A 13,562-nucleotide genomic window follows, 5' to 3' on the forward strand; every position below is an offset into this window, starting at 1 on the left:
CTCGAGTAGCTGGGACCACAGGTGTGTGTCACCACACTCAGTTGAATTAAAAAACTTTTTAAAACTAGAGATGAGGTCTCACTATGTTGCCCAGGCTGGTCTGGAACTACTGGATTCAAATGATTTTCCTACCTTGGCCTTCCAAAGTGCTGGAATTATAGGTGTGAGCCACCACGCCTTGCTGCAATTTCCTTTAAAAAGGGGACCCATAGAACCTCTCCCCAGGGTTGTGAGGCAGGAGAACATGTAACTGACTCCATATTGACTGCTTATGCCAGCGTCACCACCACCATTGCTGTCTTCATCAGTGTCCAAGGCTGTTCCTGCCACCCAGTGGACTCCCTGTGTGGCATGTGGCAGCCAGTGCCACCGTTCTCTCCCTCCCTGCAGACCTGGCGCTTGGGCTGGGAGCTCTATGGGCCTTGGTGGTGGTTTGGGTGAATGGTGCCCTCTGCTGGGCGTGGGGAGAAGGGCCTTCAGGGAAACCATACCTGACACTGGCACTCCCTGCAGGCTGGGAATCTCGGGTACTTCCTCCTGCTGGGAAGTTCAGTTTCCACCCAGGCAGCACTAGCAGGCCTTGTGAGTCCCTCCGCACCACAACAGTAGTGACAACACGCAGTAGCTTGTGCGCCAGGCACCCTTCCAAGCCCTTGCAGATATCAACTATTTTACTTGCCCATTTCATCTTATTTATTTATGATTATTATTATTTGAGACAAAGTCTCTCTCTGTTGCCCAGGCTGGAGTGCAGTGGCACGATCTCGGCTCACTGCAACCTCCACCTCCCAGGTTCAAGCGATTCTCCTGCCTCAGCCTCCCAAGTAGCTGGAATTACAGGCATGCACCACCACGCCCAGCTAATTTTTGTATTTTTAATAGAGACAGGGTTTCGCCATGTTGGCCAGGCTGGTCTCAAACTCCTGACCTCAGGTGATCCACCTGCCTCGGCCTCCCAAAGTGCTGGGATTACAGGTGTGGGCCACCGTGCCCAGCCTACTCCCCCATTTTAGATGAGAAAACGGAGGCGGAGAGGTTATGTGGTTTGTCCAAGGCCTCATGCCTAGAAGTGCCGGGATTTGAACTTGTGCTCTCCTGGTTGGATCGTTTTAATGGGAGGCCAGAAGGTGGGTTTCTGCCTTTAGCCTGGAGGTAGTTGGTCCCTGCAGCTCCCCAGCGAGCCTGGAACTGGACACACAGGGTGTAGGCTATAAAAGGGGCTTCCCAGGGTGACCGCTCCCACACTTTCAATGGCAGGCCCATCACCTCAGGGCCCTTTCCTAAGTGGCCACCCTCCAACAGTCCCCTGGCTGGGTCTTCTCCCTGAGTTCCTTTGTAGGCCCGGAAGTGAGGGAGGGAGGTCCCTGCCTAGAATTGGGGGGCCGGGAATTCAGGGCCTCAGCTCCTCACCAACAGTCTAGGAATGGGAGCATGCCACCCTCCTCAGGCCTCTCTAGGGACTGGGAAAAGCACACTCTGGGGACATGGCTATCTGTAGTCCCTTTGGGAAGAAAGAAAGATTGTTGGATCAGTGAAAAGGCATCAGGGAAAAGGCATGGTATGAAGTGAGGCCTGGGTGCTGGCCCATCTCTGTCCCCACTGGAGGGGCCTAGGAAGTGCCTTCTTTTGAGCCTTTTTCCATCTGTAAAATGTCAGGGATGGATTGGGGCAGTTTTCAAAATGCTTTGGATTTGGGGGTTCATAAGAATACAAGCTGGGAGGATGAGGATAGAGAGAAGGCTCTCTGGGTACCCCCGACCCCTTCTTCCAATAAAGAAAGCTCCACCTTTTTTTTTTTTTTTTTTTTTGAGATGGAGTCTTGCTCTGTTGCCCAGGCTAAAGTGCAATGGCATGATCTCCGCTCACTGAAATCTCTGCTTCCTGGGCTCAAGCGATTCTCCTGCCTCAGCCTCCCGAGTAGCTGGGAGAACAGGCATGCCCCACCACACCTGGCTAATTGTTGTATTTTTAGCAGAGATGAGGTTTCACTATGTTGGCCAGGATGGTCTTGAACACCTGACCGCAGGTGATCCGCCTGCCTTGGCCTCCCAAAGTGCTGGGATTACAAGCATGAGCCACCACACCTGGCCAAAGCTCCACTTTGCTTTTCTGTTGGACTTGGATTCTGGGACTTTGCCTTTTAAAAGTCAGGGTGAAAAGATCACTTAATAGAATGAGCGCCGGGGTGCTTTCAAGGGTCAGTCATCCAAGAGCGAACCCCTCATTCAAGGAAGCCCTGATCTCAACCGGGATCACAATCCCCATCTCCTGCCCCACCCTGTAGAAGGGAGGACTGCCTTTGAAGCATCTGCACAAGTGGATGCTGCAGGTTGACATTAAGGGCAAAAAATGAGAATAATATCTGTGGATTGTGGTGGCATTAAATAACATACCCAAACTGGATGTGTTGGGGACAGTAAGTCAATATGCCGTGTTATGAAAAGGTATAATGCAAAGTGTGTGTGTAGGCCGGGCACGGTGGCTCACGCCTATAATCCCAGCACTTTGGGAGGCCGAGGTGGGTGGATCACGAGGTCGGGAGTTCGAGGCCAGCCTTATCAACATGGTGAAACCCCGTCTCTACTAGAAATACAAAAATTAGCCAGGCATGGTGGTGCGCGCCTATAATCCCAGCTACTCAGGAGGCTGAGGCAGGAGAATTGCTTGAACCCGGGAGGTGGAGATTGCAGTGAGCCAAGATCATGCCACTGCAGTCCAGCCTGGGGGAGAGTGAGACTGTCTCTGGGGGGGGGGTGCGGGGAAAGTGCGTGTAATGCATAGGGGATACAGATACTGGAATGAGGCACACCAGTGTGGAAACCCAAAATTCGAAGGACCGATGGTCCTCAGCATGGCCAGCACATCAGTTGTTTCTGGTTACTGTCTGCTCTGCGTGGTTAGCGCTGGTGTCTTACCAATACAATATTTTTACTTATTACAGGCCCTAAAGATCAGAGTCCTAAGCTTCCGTTTTGCAGATGAGAAGCAGGCCCAGAGCGAGGGAGTGACTTAATATTGTCCCCATCACAGAGTCCAGGTTCTGATTCTTTCCAAACCATTCGGGGGCTGGTGCCTGGTTCCATTGCCAGGGGACTCTACATCCATCCACCGAGGCCAGGTGAGGCTGGGAAAGGCTGCTTTTCCTCCAAATATCTCAAGGGAGGAAGGCCAGCCTGAACAGGGGCTGCTTGGTTTCATGATTAGCCGCCGCTGAAGATAGAGTTTCTGATTTATCCAGGCTTCTCTGAAGGGAGTTGAAGATAACGGGCAGCAGGTGTTTGCTAGCAGACATCCAATCTTCCCACACCCCGTCAGCAGACAGCCCTGGCAGAGGGGAATCTGAGGCCCCAGCTCAGTGGGAAGGGCAGGAGAGGCTTTGTCCTGAGGGCACCGTGGACCAAGGACAGGTGAGCTTTCTCATCCGACTTCATCCCCTTTTGAGATAGGCTCTCACTCTGGTCGCCCAGGCTGGAGTGCAGTGGCGTGATCTTCGCTCACTGCAACCACCACCTCCCGGATTCAAGCTACTCTTGTGCCTCAGTCTCCCGAGTAGCTGGGATTATAGGCACGTGCCACCACACCCAGCTAATTTTTATATTTTAGTAAGGACAGGGTTTCACGGTGTTCACCAGGCTGGTCTCGAACCCCTGACCTCGTGATCCACCCACCTCAGCCTCCTAAAGTGTTGGGATTGCAGGTGTGATCCATGGTGCCCAGCCCCAACTTCATTTCCTTTGGTTTCCCCCATCCAGGGTCTTAAGCTTCAGGCTTCTTAGCCTTATCCTTGAGCCTTGGCAACAAACCTGAGTGTGCATGAGCATCCCATGGAGGGCCTGTCAACCCACAGCAGGGCCCTGCCTAGAGGTTCCGATTCAGCAGGTGGCACTGATACCTTCGGGTCAGGGTCTGTGCTTTGAGCAGAAGCGCTTTGCAGATTTAGTCATCCTCATGGAAGGAAATGTTTATTTCAACATCAGCAATTTCCTCAGCTTCGCTTCAGATTTTTTTGGCTAATTGCAAAGATGACTTTGAACTTCACGTTAACAAGGACAAAAACAATCATTCTATCACTGCTGCCTATTCCCGATTCCTACATTTATGCCCTGATATTGTCAGGAATGTTCTCATTTCGCTGACATCTCGGGTAGGTTCTCTTTGTTTTGCTTGATTTTGATAACCAGATGTCATTTAAAAAACAATGTGGCCATTATTTAAAGGAGAAAGTCCCCTCACAGGGTGATTATGAGGATTTAGAGGAAATAATCAAAGTCCTGTCTGGCCTTTAAAAATACTGAATAAGGGCCGGGCGTGGTGGCTCAAGCCTGTAATCCCAGCACTTTGGGAGGCCGAGACGGGCGGATCACAAGGTCAGGAGATCGAGACCATCCTGGCTAACACGGTGAAACCCCCGTCTCTACTAAAAAATACAAAAAAACTAGCCAGGCAAGGTGGCGGGCACCTATAGTCCCAGCTACTCAGGAGGCTGAGGCAGGAGAATGGTGTGAACCCGGCGAGGAGGCGGGAGCTTGCAGTGAAGCTGAGAATCCGGCCACCTGCACTCCCAGGCCTGGGCGACAGAGCAAGGACTCCGTCCTCAAAAAAAAAAAAAAATCTGATAATGGTAAGCTGTTACCACCTAACAATTGCATGGACCATATGTGCCAGTATATTAATTCATTTAATTCTTCCACACAAACTCCTCCATTTTGTAAATGTAAAATCTGAGGGCAACTAGAGGTTAAATGATGTGTGCACGCACGTCGACAGAGCTCGCTGTTCTCCAACCTCTGTCCTTTCAATAGGATCCCCCGCCCCCCCCAGCATAGAAAGAATTGTTCCACGCACTGCTTCCCTGCATGCCGAGGGGCAGCCGCTGTTCCCGAAGATACCTTGCTGGGGCTGTGAGGGGCTGCAGCCTTTGCGGTAAGAGGTTAATGGTTCTCTCTCATGGAGGCACCAGGCACTTTGCAAACGGAGGGCAAGTCTCCCCTCGTCACTGCAGCCCACCTAGGCATGGAAGCTGACCCTGCGTATCCCCTGCCGAAGAGAGGAAGCTGGGAAGAAGCCGGCAAAGAGAGCATAATTTTGCAGAACTCTGAAAATTCTAAAAACCATTGAATTGTACATGTTAAGTGAATGGTACGGTATGTGAGTTAGATGCAATAAAGATTCTACTGAAAAAAGTTCACTCCCCAGGAACCTCTGGGAAAAGTTTAATAAAAAATTCTAGTACATCTACACGATTGTCCTCACCCTTCATCTACAGCAACGCAACAGGGAAAATAAAAAATAAGGGGCAATCTAGACATACTCAGTATAAAAACGCAGAGACCCATCTGAATGGGAGGCCTTAGGGTCTGGAAACCAGAAATGCAGGATGGCCAGTGGGCCCAGCAGCTCTGGGCTGTACTTTTTGAAGAACTGTCTCTAACGTTTTGAAAATAGCATTAAAAAAAAGTTGCACCAGAGGCCTAAGAAGGTTCCATTCCAGAAACAAAGCCATCATGGGTCGGTCACAGCAAGCCCAGGACACAAGGCGGAGCATTTTACGGCAGGTGAGAGGCTTCTGGAAACCTGGCCTCTGAGGCAACCCTGGACCAGGTGGAGAGGTTTTCAGTGCTGAAGTCAAACTGCCCTCATTCCTCCATCCTCAAAAGGCTAAGGAACCAACCAGTCTAACGCCAGACTCAGAGCCTGTCTCCTCCAAGTTGCTACGGCCGCTTCCTGACAAGCTCCAAAGTCCTCGCCTGAAGGGGGGACTGAGACCCCTTGGAGATGCTCTATGGCCTGACATTTGGTCCCCCAGCCCTGCAGGCAGGCGGCCTAGTCGTCCTCCCCGCCACCGTACATGTCTGCCAGCTTCTTGAGCGGCTGCCCCCACTCGTTCAGATAGTCGTAATCTTGGTCCTGGTCAGAGGCGGAGGAGGTGAGAGAGCTCAGGGACGCGGCGTCGGAGCCGCTGCCCTCATAGTCGAACACCAAGAGGGAGTCGTAGGGCGGGGCTGTGGGGTCCGGTGTTAGCCTGCCTTCAGGTTCTGCGGCAACAGAGAACAGGTGGTTAGAGTGGTGGGCCCTGCCGCTTGCCAGCTGCAAGCCTCCATTGCCTCATCTCTGAGCCCCCCTCTCCCCTCCCCTAAAGTTTCAGAGGTTTAAAATGAAAGAATGTGTTATTCATGCAGAATTCATTTGCTCAGGGACCAGCACTCAGCAAGTGGCTCAGTGCAACACAGGCCGGGGGTAAGGGCAAGGACTGAAATCAGACAGCCTGGGCCAGAACTCACACCACACACACCAGCTTTGTAGCCTTGGGCAAGTCCCTTAACCGCTCTATGCCTGTTTCCTTGTCTGTAAAATGACAATTACTTCATATGGGCTTTTTTTCTTCCTTTTTTAAACGATGCACGCCTGTGACACAGCCTTGGGAGGTCTTGAGGACATGTGGCCTCCTTCGTAGTTTTAAAGGAAGGGATGAGTAAGTAAATGAGTAAATACCTGTAAAGCAGTTATTAGAATAGCACCTGGCAACAATAGCTATGATTACCTAATCAATGCTACGTGCTAGGTCAGTAGTTCCCAAACTTAAATTACGTGAATTACGTGAATTACGAGAATCTTTTATAAATTCTGAAGCCCAGGCCACATCCAGTTCAATTACACCACAATCTCTAGGGGTGAGCCGAGGCATCAGTGGTTTCTGAAGGTGCCCACGTGATTCCAATATGCAGGCAGGGTCAGGAACCAGTGTGCTGGCACTGTCCTAGCTGCCTGCTCGTTCAATCTTTGAAGTCCTCTACAGCAGAGGCTCCAAACTTTGCTCTAAGTGCAGTCACCTGGGATCTGTAATTCAAACCCAAGTAGTCTGGCTCCAGAGTATTCAACTGCTGTATGTGAATAAATGAATAAATCGTTCCTGATTTTTTTTTTTAGATGGAGTCTCCCTTTGTTGCCTAGGCTGGAGTGCAGTGGCGCAATCTCGGCTCACTGCAACCTCTGCCTCCACCATGTTGGCCAGGCTGGTCTCAAAGTCCTGACCCTCAAGTGATCTGCCCGCCTTGGCCTCTGAAAATTCTGAGATTACACGCGTGAGCCACTGTGCCCAGCCTCCTAATCACTTTTTGTCGTTGTTGTTGAGACGGAGTCTCGCCCTGTCACCCAGGCTGGAATGCAGTGGCGTGATCTCGGCTCACTACAACCTCTGCCTCTTTGGTTCAAGCAATTCTTGTGCCTCAGCCTCCCAAGTAGCTGGGACTACAGGTACCCGTCACCATGCCTGGCTAATTTTTTTATTTTTAGTAGGGACGGGGTTTCGCCATGTTGCCCAGGCTGGTCTTGAACTCCTGACCTCATGATTCTACCCATCTCAGCCTCCCAAAGTGCTGGGATTGCAGGTGTGAGCAACTGCGCCCAGCCCCTCCTCATCATTTTTAACCACTCTGCAAGTGGGAGTTCTATGGAGGAAGAAACAAACCCCAGAAGTTACTCAAATAAGCCAGAGGTCACAAGCTGGTTAGTGGTGGAGTCAGAATTTGAACCCAGACCCAAGACTCCAGGCCCATGCTTGTCCTCCTGTGTGGCTGGTGCTGGGCTTGAATAAAGGGTGGCCCTCAACTGACCTGCCACGTCTCACCTCGATTATAAAGTTGCCGATTTCATCTGGGTTGGCTGGCCGAGGACGGTACATGGGTGTGGGGATGAAGGCTGGTGCCACGTCATTGCGGAGAACGACCTCCGGCCTGGCCTCCAGACCTCGGTGGAGCTGGGTGATGTCATAGTCCTGTGGGGAAATGCAGGAGAGCAGGGGACTGAGGACTCTGTCCCCCCTGCCCTGCCACTTACATCTCACTCACCCCACACCCCCTACCCTTTGGACACTGGCTCATGGGGAGGTCTCACAAGACAGATAATATCCCAGATTTTGGAAAACCCTCGTTTCCATCCTCCCTTGTCCTAGCAAATTAAACACAGGCTCGAGGTTAACTTGGCAAGGCCCAACAGATTACAGCAGTGGACCAGAGGAGCGCTGGAGGATGGAAGAAAAGGAAGACGCAAGCTTCATGCCAGGGCCTGGTCAACACAGCTAACTTCGTCAGTTGGTTGACACAATGGCTTAGCCCTGCCAGTGGACTTGGGGGCACCCACCCTCCCAATCCTAGAGCCCCCAGTGCCCCACCTGGTCCTCTTCGCCACCCCCCTCTTCGCCATAGTAGAAGACGTTGTCACGGGTGTCATCTTCTGGGAGTAGGAGGGGCTCCTTGACCTTCCGCTTCTTTCTCACCAACAAGAGTAGCACCAGCAGGAGGACTGCAAGGGTTGGGGAATGTGAGTGTTCCCTCTGCAACCACACAGTGGGCCAAGACCCCCAGGCCCTCAGAGCCCCCCCTAACTGCCGATGTCCTTCACTCAGTAGCCAGAGCTTAACATGCTACAATGGCTTCACTTGCACCTAGGAAAACTTCAACTCCTCATCAGCGCTGGCAGGATTTGGTCCCAGCCTATGCCTCCCAGTCCCCCCTACCCACTCAGGTCTAGGCACACTGGCCTCCTCTGTGTTCCTTGAATGCCCCCAGCAGCTCCCCCTTAAGAACCTTCATACAGGCTCCTTCCTCACCTGGCAGACTCTATGCCTACACATGGCTCCCACGTGTCAGCTCTCAGCTTAATATCACCTCCTCCTAGAAGATTCTGACTTCCTTCTCCCCACCCCAGATTGGTGGTACTGATCCTTAAGAAAATATTCTGTCGAAATGTCGGGATGGGAACCTCCCAACAGATGTTGTCTTTCAGTGAGACTCTCTTTTAGTCACCAGATGTCCCCTAACTCGCCACAGACTTTAAGAACAAGATAATGCAACTTTCATAGGGTACAGTAATTTAAACTTAGGTGAAATGCAGTGTTGGAATTTTTTTTTTTCTTTGAAACAGAGACTCACTCTCGTGGGCTAGAGTGCACTGGTGCAATCTCAGCTCACTGCAACCTCCGCCTCCCCGGTTCAAGCTCCCTGCTTCAGCCTCCCTAGTAGCTGGTATTACAGGTGCCTGCCACCATGCCCAGCTAATTTTTGTATTTTTAGTACAGACAGGGTTTCACCATGTTGGCCAGGCTGGTCTCGAGCTCCCAACCTCAAGTGATCCAACTGCCTTGGCCTCCTAAAGTGCTGGGATTACAGGTATGAGCCATTGCACTTGGCCGGATTTTTTTTTTTTTTTTTTTGAGATGGAGTCTCACTCTGTCGCCCAGGCTGGAGTACAGTGGCACAATCTCGGGTCACTGCAATCTCTGCCTCCCAGGTCCAAGTGATTCTCCTGCCTCAGCCTCCTGAGTAGCTGGGATTACAGGAGCCCACCACCATGCCTAGCTAATTTTCATATTTTATTATTATTATTATTTTTTCTTTATCTATTTTTGAGACAGATTCTTGCTCTGTCACCCAGGCTGGAATACAGTGGTATGACCTCAAATTTTTGTATTTTTAGTAGAGACAGGGTTTCCCCACGTTGGCCAGGCTGGTCTGTAACTCCTGACCTGAGGTGATCTGCCCACCTCGGCCTCCCAAAGTGCTGGGATTACAGGCATGAGCCACCATGCCCAGCCCCAGTGTTGGAATTTTAAGAGGGTCTGGCTTCAGTGATGTGGTCTGAAAGGCTGGCAGGTTATTTGGACATGGGGGGACTGGCCAACTGGTTCCTGGCTGCCTTCTCTGTCACGCCTACACACAGTTAAGCCTGTATTAAGAGGGGACCCTCTAGCCGTCTATGGCAGTTCGATGAGAGAGTCCACACCGCTGCTCAGGATCATTACTTTTTTGCCTGCTGATGGAACTGCTGTCTGTCCTTGGCCGGACAAAACAGACCCAACCTTCCTTGGGAGTCCACGGGTCTGAGGATGCACACGCATGTGGGCTAGACAGTAACCTCTCCTCTCCTGAATCTGGGGGAAGGCAAGACACCAAGCAGACTTCTCTGAACCCAGGTCTAACTGCCTACTGACACCTCCACTTGGACTGGCCTGGCAAGTCTCTTCCCATGGTCCTTCCCAAACTGGCAAATGGAAATGCCATGTTTCTCCTTAAGGCAAAAGCCTTGCAATCATCGATGGCTCTTACCCTCACTCCACACATCAATCTGAAGGGACTCTACCTTGAAACATGACCACCACTGACCACCTCAATGCTGCCATCCTGGCCTGAGCCTCCATCACCTTGCCCCTGGATTATGGCAACAGCCTCCTAAATGATCTCCCTGCTTCCACCTTCGCCCCCATATAGTCTGCAAAGCAGGAATCTTGCAAAATTTAAGTCAAATCACATCACCCCTATGCTCAAAACCTTCTGGTAATTTTTGGTTCTATCCAGAGTCTTCACAATAGCCTATGAAGCCCAACACAACTGGGCCCCTGTGCCCATCACCTCTCTGACCTAATTTCCTACTTTCCTGGTTTTTTTTTTTTTTTTTAAGGCAGAGTCTTGCTCTGTTGCCCAGGCTGGAGTGCAATGGTGTGATCTCTGCTCACTGCAACCTCCACCTCCTGGGTTCAAGCAATTCTCCTGCCTCAGCCTCCCAAGTAACTGGGATTACAGGCATGTGCCACCATGCCTGGTTAATTTTGTATTTTTAGTAGAGACAGGATTTCACCATGTTGGACAGGGTGGTCTCGAACTCCTGACCTCAAGGGCCTTGACCTCCCAAAGTGTTGGGATTACAGGTGTGAGCCACTGCGCCCGGCGAAAAGCATGTTCTTGTATTCATGCGATTGGTCTGGCTGACGATGTGTGTTGTCTATGTTAAGACCAAGTCAAAAGGTGGAAAAAACAACTGTGATAGGTTCTGTCTTTACAGCCAAGAAATTTGTTTTTAACTAAACATTTCCTCCCACTAGACCAGTAATTTGCAAACTCTAGCATGTATCAGAATGCCTTGGGAGGCTTGTTAACATGCAGATTACTGGGTTCTAATTCCTACATTTCTGAATCAGTAAATCTGGAGTAGGTTGAGAATTTGCCTTTCTAGTAATAGCAGATTCCTGGTGATGCTCCTAACGCTGTTGGAAATCACCCTTTCAGAACCACTGATGACCTGATGGCAGGGCCGAGTCTGTTTGCTCACCACTGCATCACAAAAACCTGGTACATTCCACAAGCCCCATAATGACTGACTGATCCTCCTAGAATTAGGAGTTTAAAGAGTGGGCCGGACGCAGTGACTCACACCTATAATCCTAGCACTTTGGGAGGCCAAGGTGGGTGGATTGCTTGAGCCCAGGAATTCAAGACCAGCCTGGGCAACATAGTGAGGCCCCGTATTTACAAAAAATACAAAATGAGCTGGTCGTGGTGGCCCACACTTGTAGTCCCAGGTACTTGGGAGGCTGAGGTGGGAAGGTCATTTGGAGCCTGGGAGGCAGAGTTTGCAGTGAGCGGAGATCGCGCCACTGCACTCCAGCTTGGGCGACAGAGTGAGACCCTGTCCTTTTTTTTTTTTTTTTTTTTTTTTTTGGGACGGAGTCTTGCTCTGTCGCCCAGGCTGGAATGCAGTGGCACGATCTCGGCTCACTGCAAGCTCCACCTCCCGGGTTCACGCTATTCTCCTGCCTCAGCCCCCCGAGTAGCTGAGACTACAGGTGCCCGCCACCTCGCCCGGCTAATTTTTTGTATTTTTTTTTTTTTTTAAGTACAGATGGGGTTTCACTGTGTTAGCCAGGATGGTCTCGATCTCCTGACCTCATGATCCGCCTGCCTCGGCCTCCCGGCTGGGATTACAGGCATGAGCCACCGCGCTCAGCCGAGACCCTGTCTTTTTGTTGTTGTTGTTGTTTTGTTTTTTTTTGTTTTTTTTGAGACGGAGTCTTGCTCTGTCGCCCAGGCTGGAGTGCAGTGGCCGGATCTCAGCTCACTGCAAGCTCCGCCTCCCGGGTTCACGCCATTCTCCTGCCTCAGCCTCCCGAGTAGCTGGGACTACAGGCGCCCGCCACCTCGCCCGGCTAGTTTTTTTTTGTATTTTTTTTTAGTAGAGACGGGGTTTCACCGTGTTAGCCAGGATGGTCTCGATCTCCTGACCTCGTGATCTGCCCGTCTCGGCCTCCCAAAATGGTGGGATTACAGGCTTGAGCCACCGCGCCTGGCCGAGACCCTGTCTTAAAAAAACATTTAAGGGGTGGACAGGCAATGTTGGTGGCCTCTTAGTTCCAGGAGCTGAAGTTCAACATAGAATCCTGTCTTTCAACTCCCCCATCCTCAGGGAGGGGGTGGGGGCCTGGTACTCACGCAGCAGAGCCAGGACAGCCCCCAGCACAGGGAGGATGAAACCCCCCTTCCAGGGATCAGGGCAGGTCACGACATGGCCGTGGCAGTCGCACACGGTGGCCCTGATCACTGTCAGCTGCTCCTTGTTGCCATGGTCAGACAGAGAAAGGTGCACGTCATACGTGTCCTGCTTCAGGAACTTCTTCAGGGACAAGACCACTGTGTCACCTGGAGTGAAGAGATCATTGATTAGCTGTGGGATAGCATCAGTGCAGGGATCTGAGTACACCAAGATGAAAGTTTGAGAATACGGCTTCCACATGTGGGCAATGGGGAGAAATACTCCACAAGCACACTTCGGAAAATAGCAGTAAAAGCTGATCTTTGGCTAAAGCAAAACTCACCATAATGAAAAGGATTATTGGGATAAAAATATTCATTTTTCATTTTACTTTTAAAACATCGATAAACACAGTATTTTTATAACATGAAGTTTTAAAATCCATGTCATGCAGGACCAATAACTTCTTTGCATCATTGGCTGCTACACTGTTTTTTTTCCTTCAAAAAGAATACTCTTCCTAAAAGACAGCTAACCCAATTTTTTTTTTAAAGTAAAAGCAACTTTATTAAGAAAGTAAATGAGGGCCGGGCACAGTGGCTTATGCCTGTAATCCCAGCACTTTGAGACGCCAAGGCGGATGGATCACGAGGTCAAGAGATCGAGACCCTCCTGGCCAACATGGTGAAAACCTGTCTCTACTAAAAATATAAAAATTAGGCCGGGCGTGGTGGCTCACACCTGTAATCCCAGCACTTTGGGAGGCCGAGACGGGTGGATCACGAGGTCAGGAGATCGAGACCATCCTGGCTAACATGGTGAAACCCTGTCTCCCCTAAAAATACAAAAAAAAAATTAGCCAGGCGTGGTGGCAGGCGTCTGTAGTCCCAGCTACTCGGGAGGCTGAAGCAGGAGAATGGCATGAACCCAGGAGGCGGAGGTTGCAGTGAGCCGAGATTGCGGCACTGCACTCCAGCCCGGGCGACAGAGCAAGACCCTGTCTCAAAAAAAAAAAAAAAAACAAAAACAAAAAAACAAAAATTAGCCAGGTATGATGGCACACGCTTGTAGTCCCAGCTACTTGGGAGGCTGAGGCAGGAGAATCGCTTGAACCCGGGAGGTGGAGGCTGCAGTGAGCCAAGATCATGCCACTGCACTCTAACCAAACGACAGAGCAGGACTCTGTCTCAAAAACAAAAAAAAAGGATGTAAAGGAATAAAGAATGGTTACTCCATAGGCAGAGCAGCTGATAGCTAACCCA

General features: G+C 50.8%; 1 protein-coding gene across 1 annotated transcript in view; it reads right to left on the reverse strand.

Moving 5' to 3' along the window:
• Nucleotides 1-5,823: 5,823 nt before the first annotated feature.
• Nucleotides 5,824-13,562, reverse strand: part of LOC115895183 (cadherin-3-like) — a 35,577-nt gene continuing 27,838 nt past the window's right edge. Inside the window, exons 12-15 of the mRNA XM_030924442.1 lie at nt 12,261-12,467; nt 8,171-8,301; nt 7,628-7,774; nt 5,824-6,035 (exon numbers count right to left, since the gene is read on the reverse strand). Coding sequence (XP_030780302.1) covers nt 6,018-6,035; nt 7,628-7,774; nt 8,171-8,301; nt 12,261-12,467 — 503 coding nt within the window. The 3' untranslated portion in view covers nt 5,824-6,017. The remainder of the gene's footprint in view (nt 6,036-7,627; nt 7,775-8,170; nt 8,302-12,260; nt 12,468-13,562) is intronic.

The sequence above is a fragment of the Rhinopithecus roxellana genome, chromosome 20 (genome assembly GCF_007565055.1).
Source record: "Rhinopithecus roxellana isolate Shanxi Qingling chromosome 20, ASM756505v1, whole genome shotgun sequence".
NCBI lineage: Eukaryota > Metazoa > Chordata > Mammalia > Primates > Cercopithecidae > Rhinopithecus > Rhinopithecus roxellana.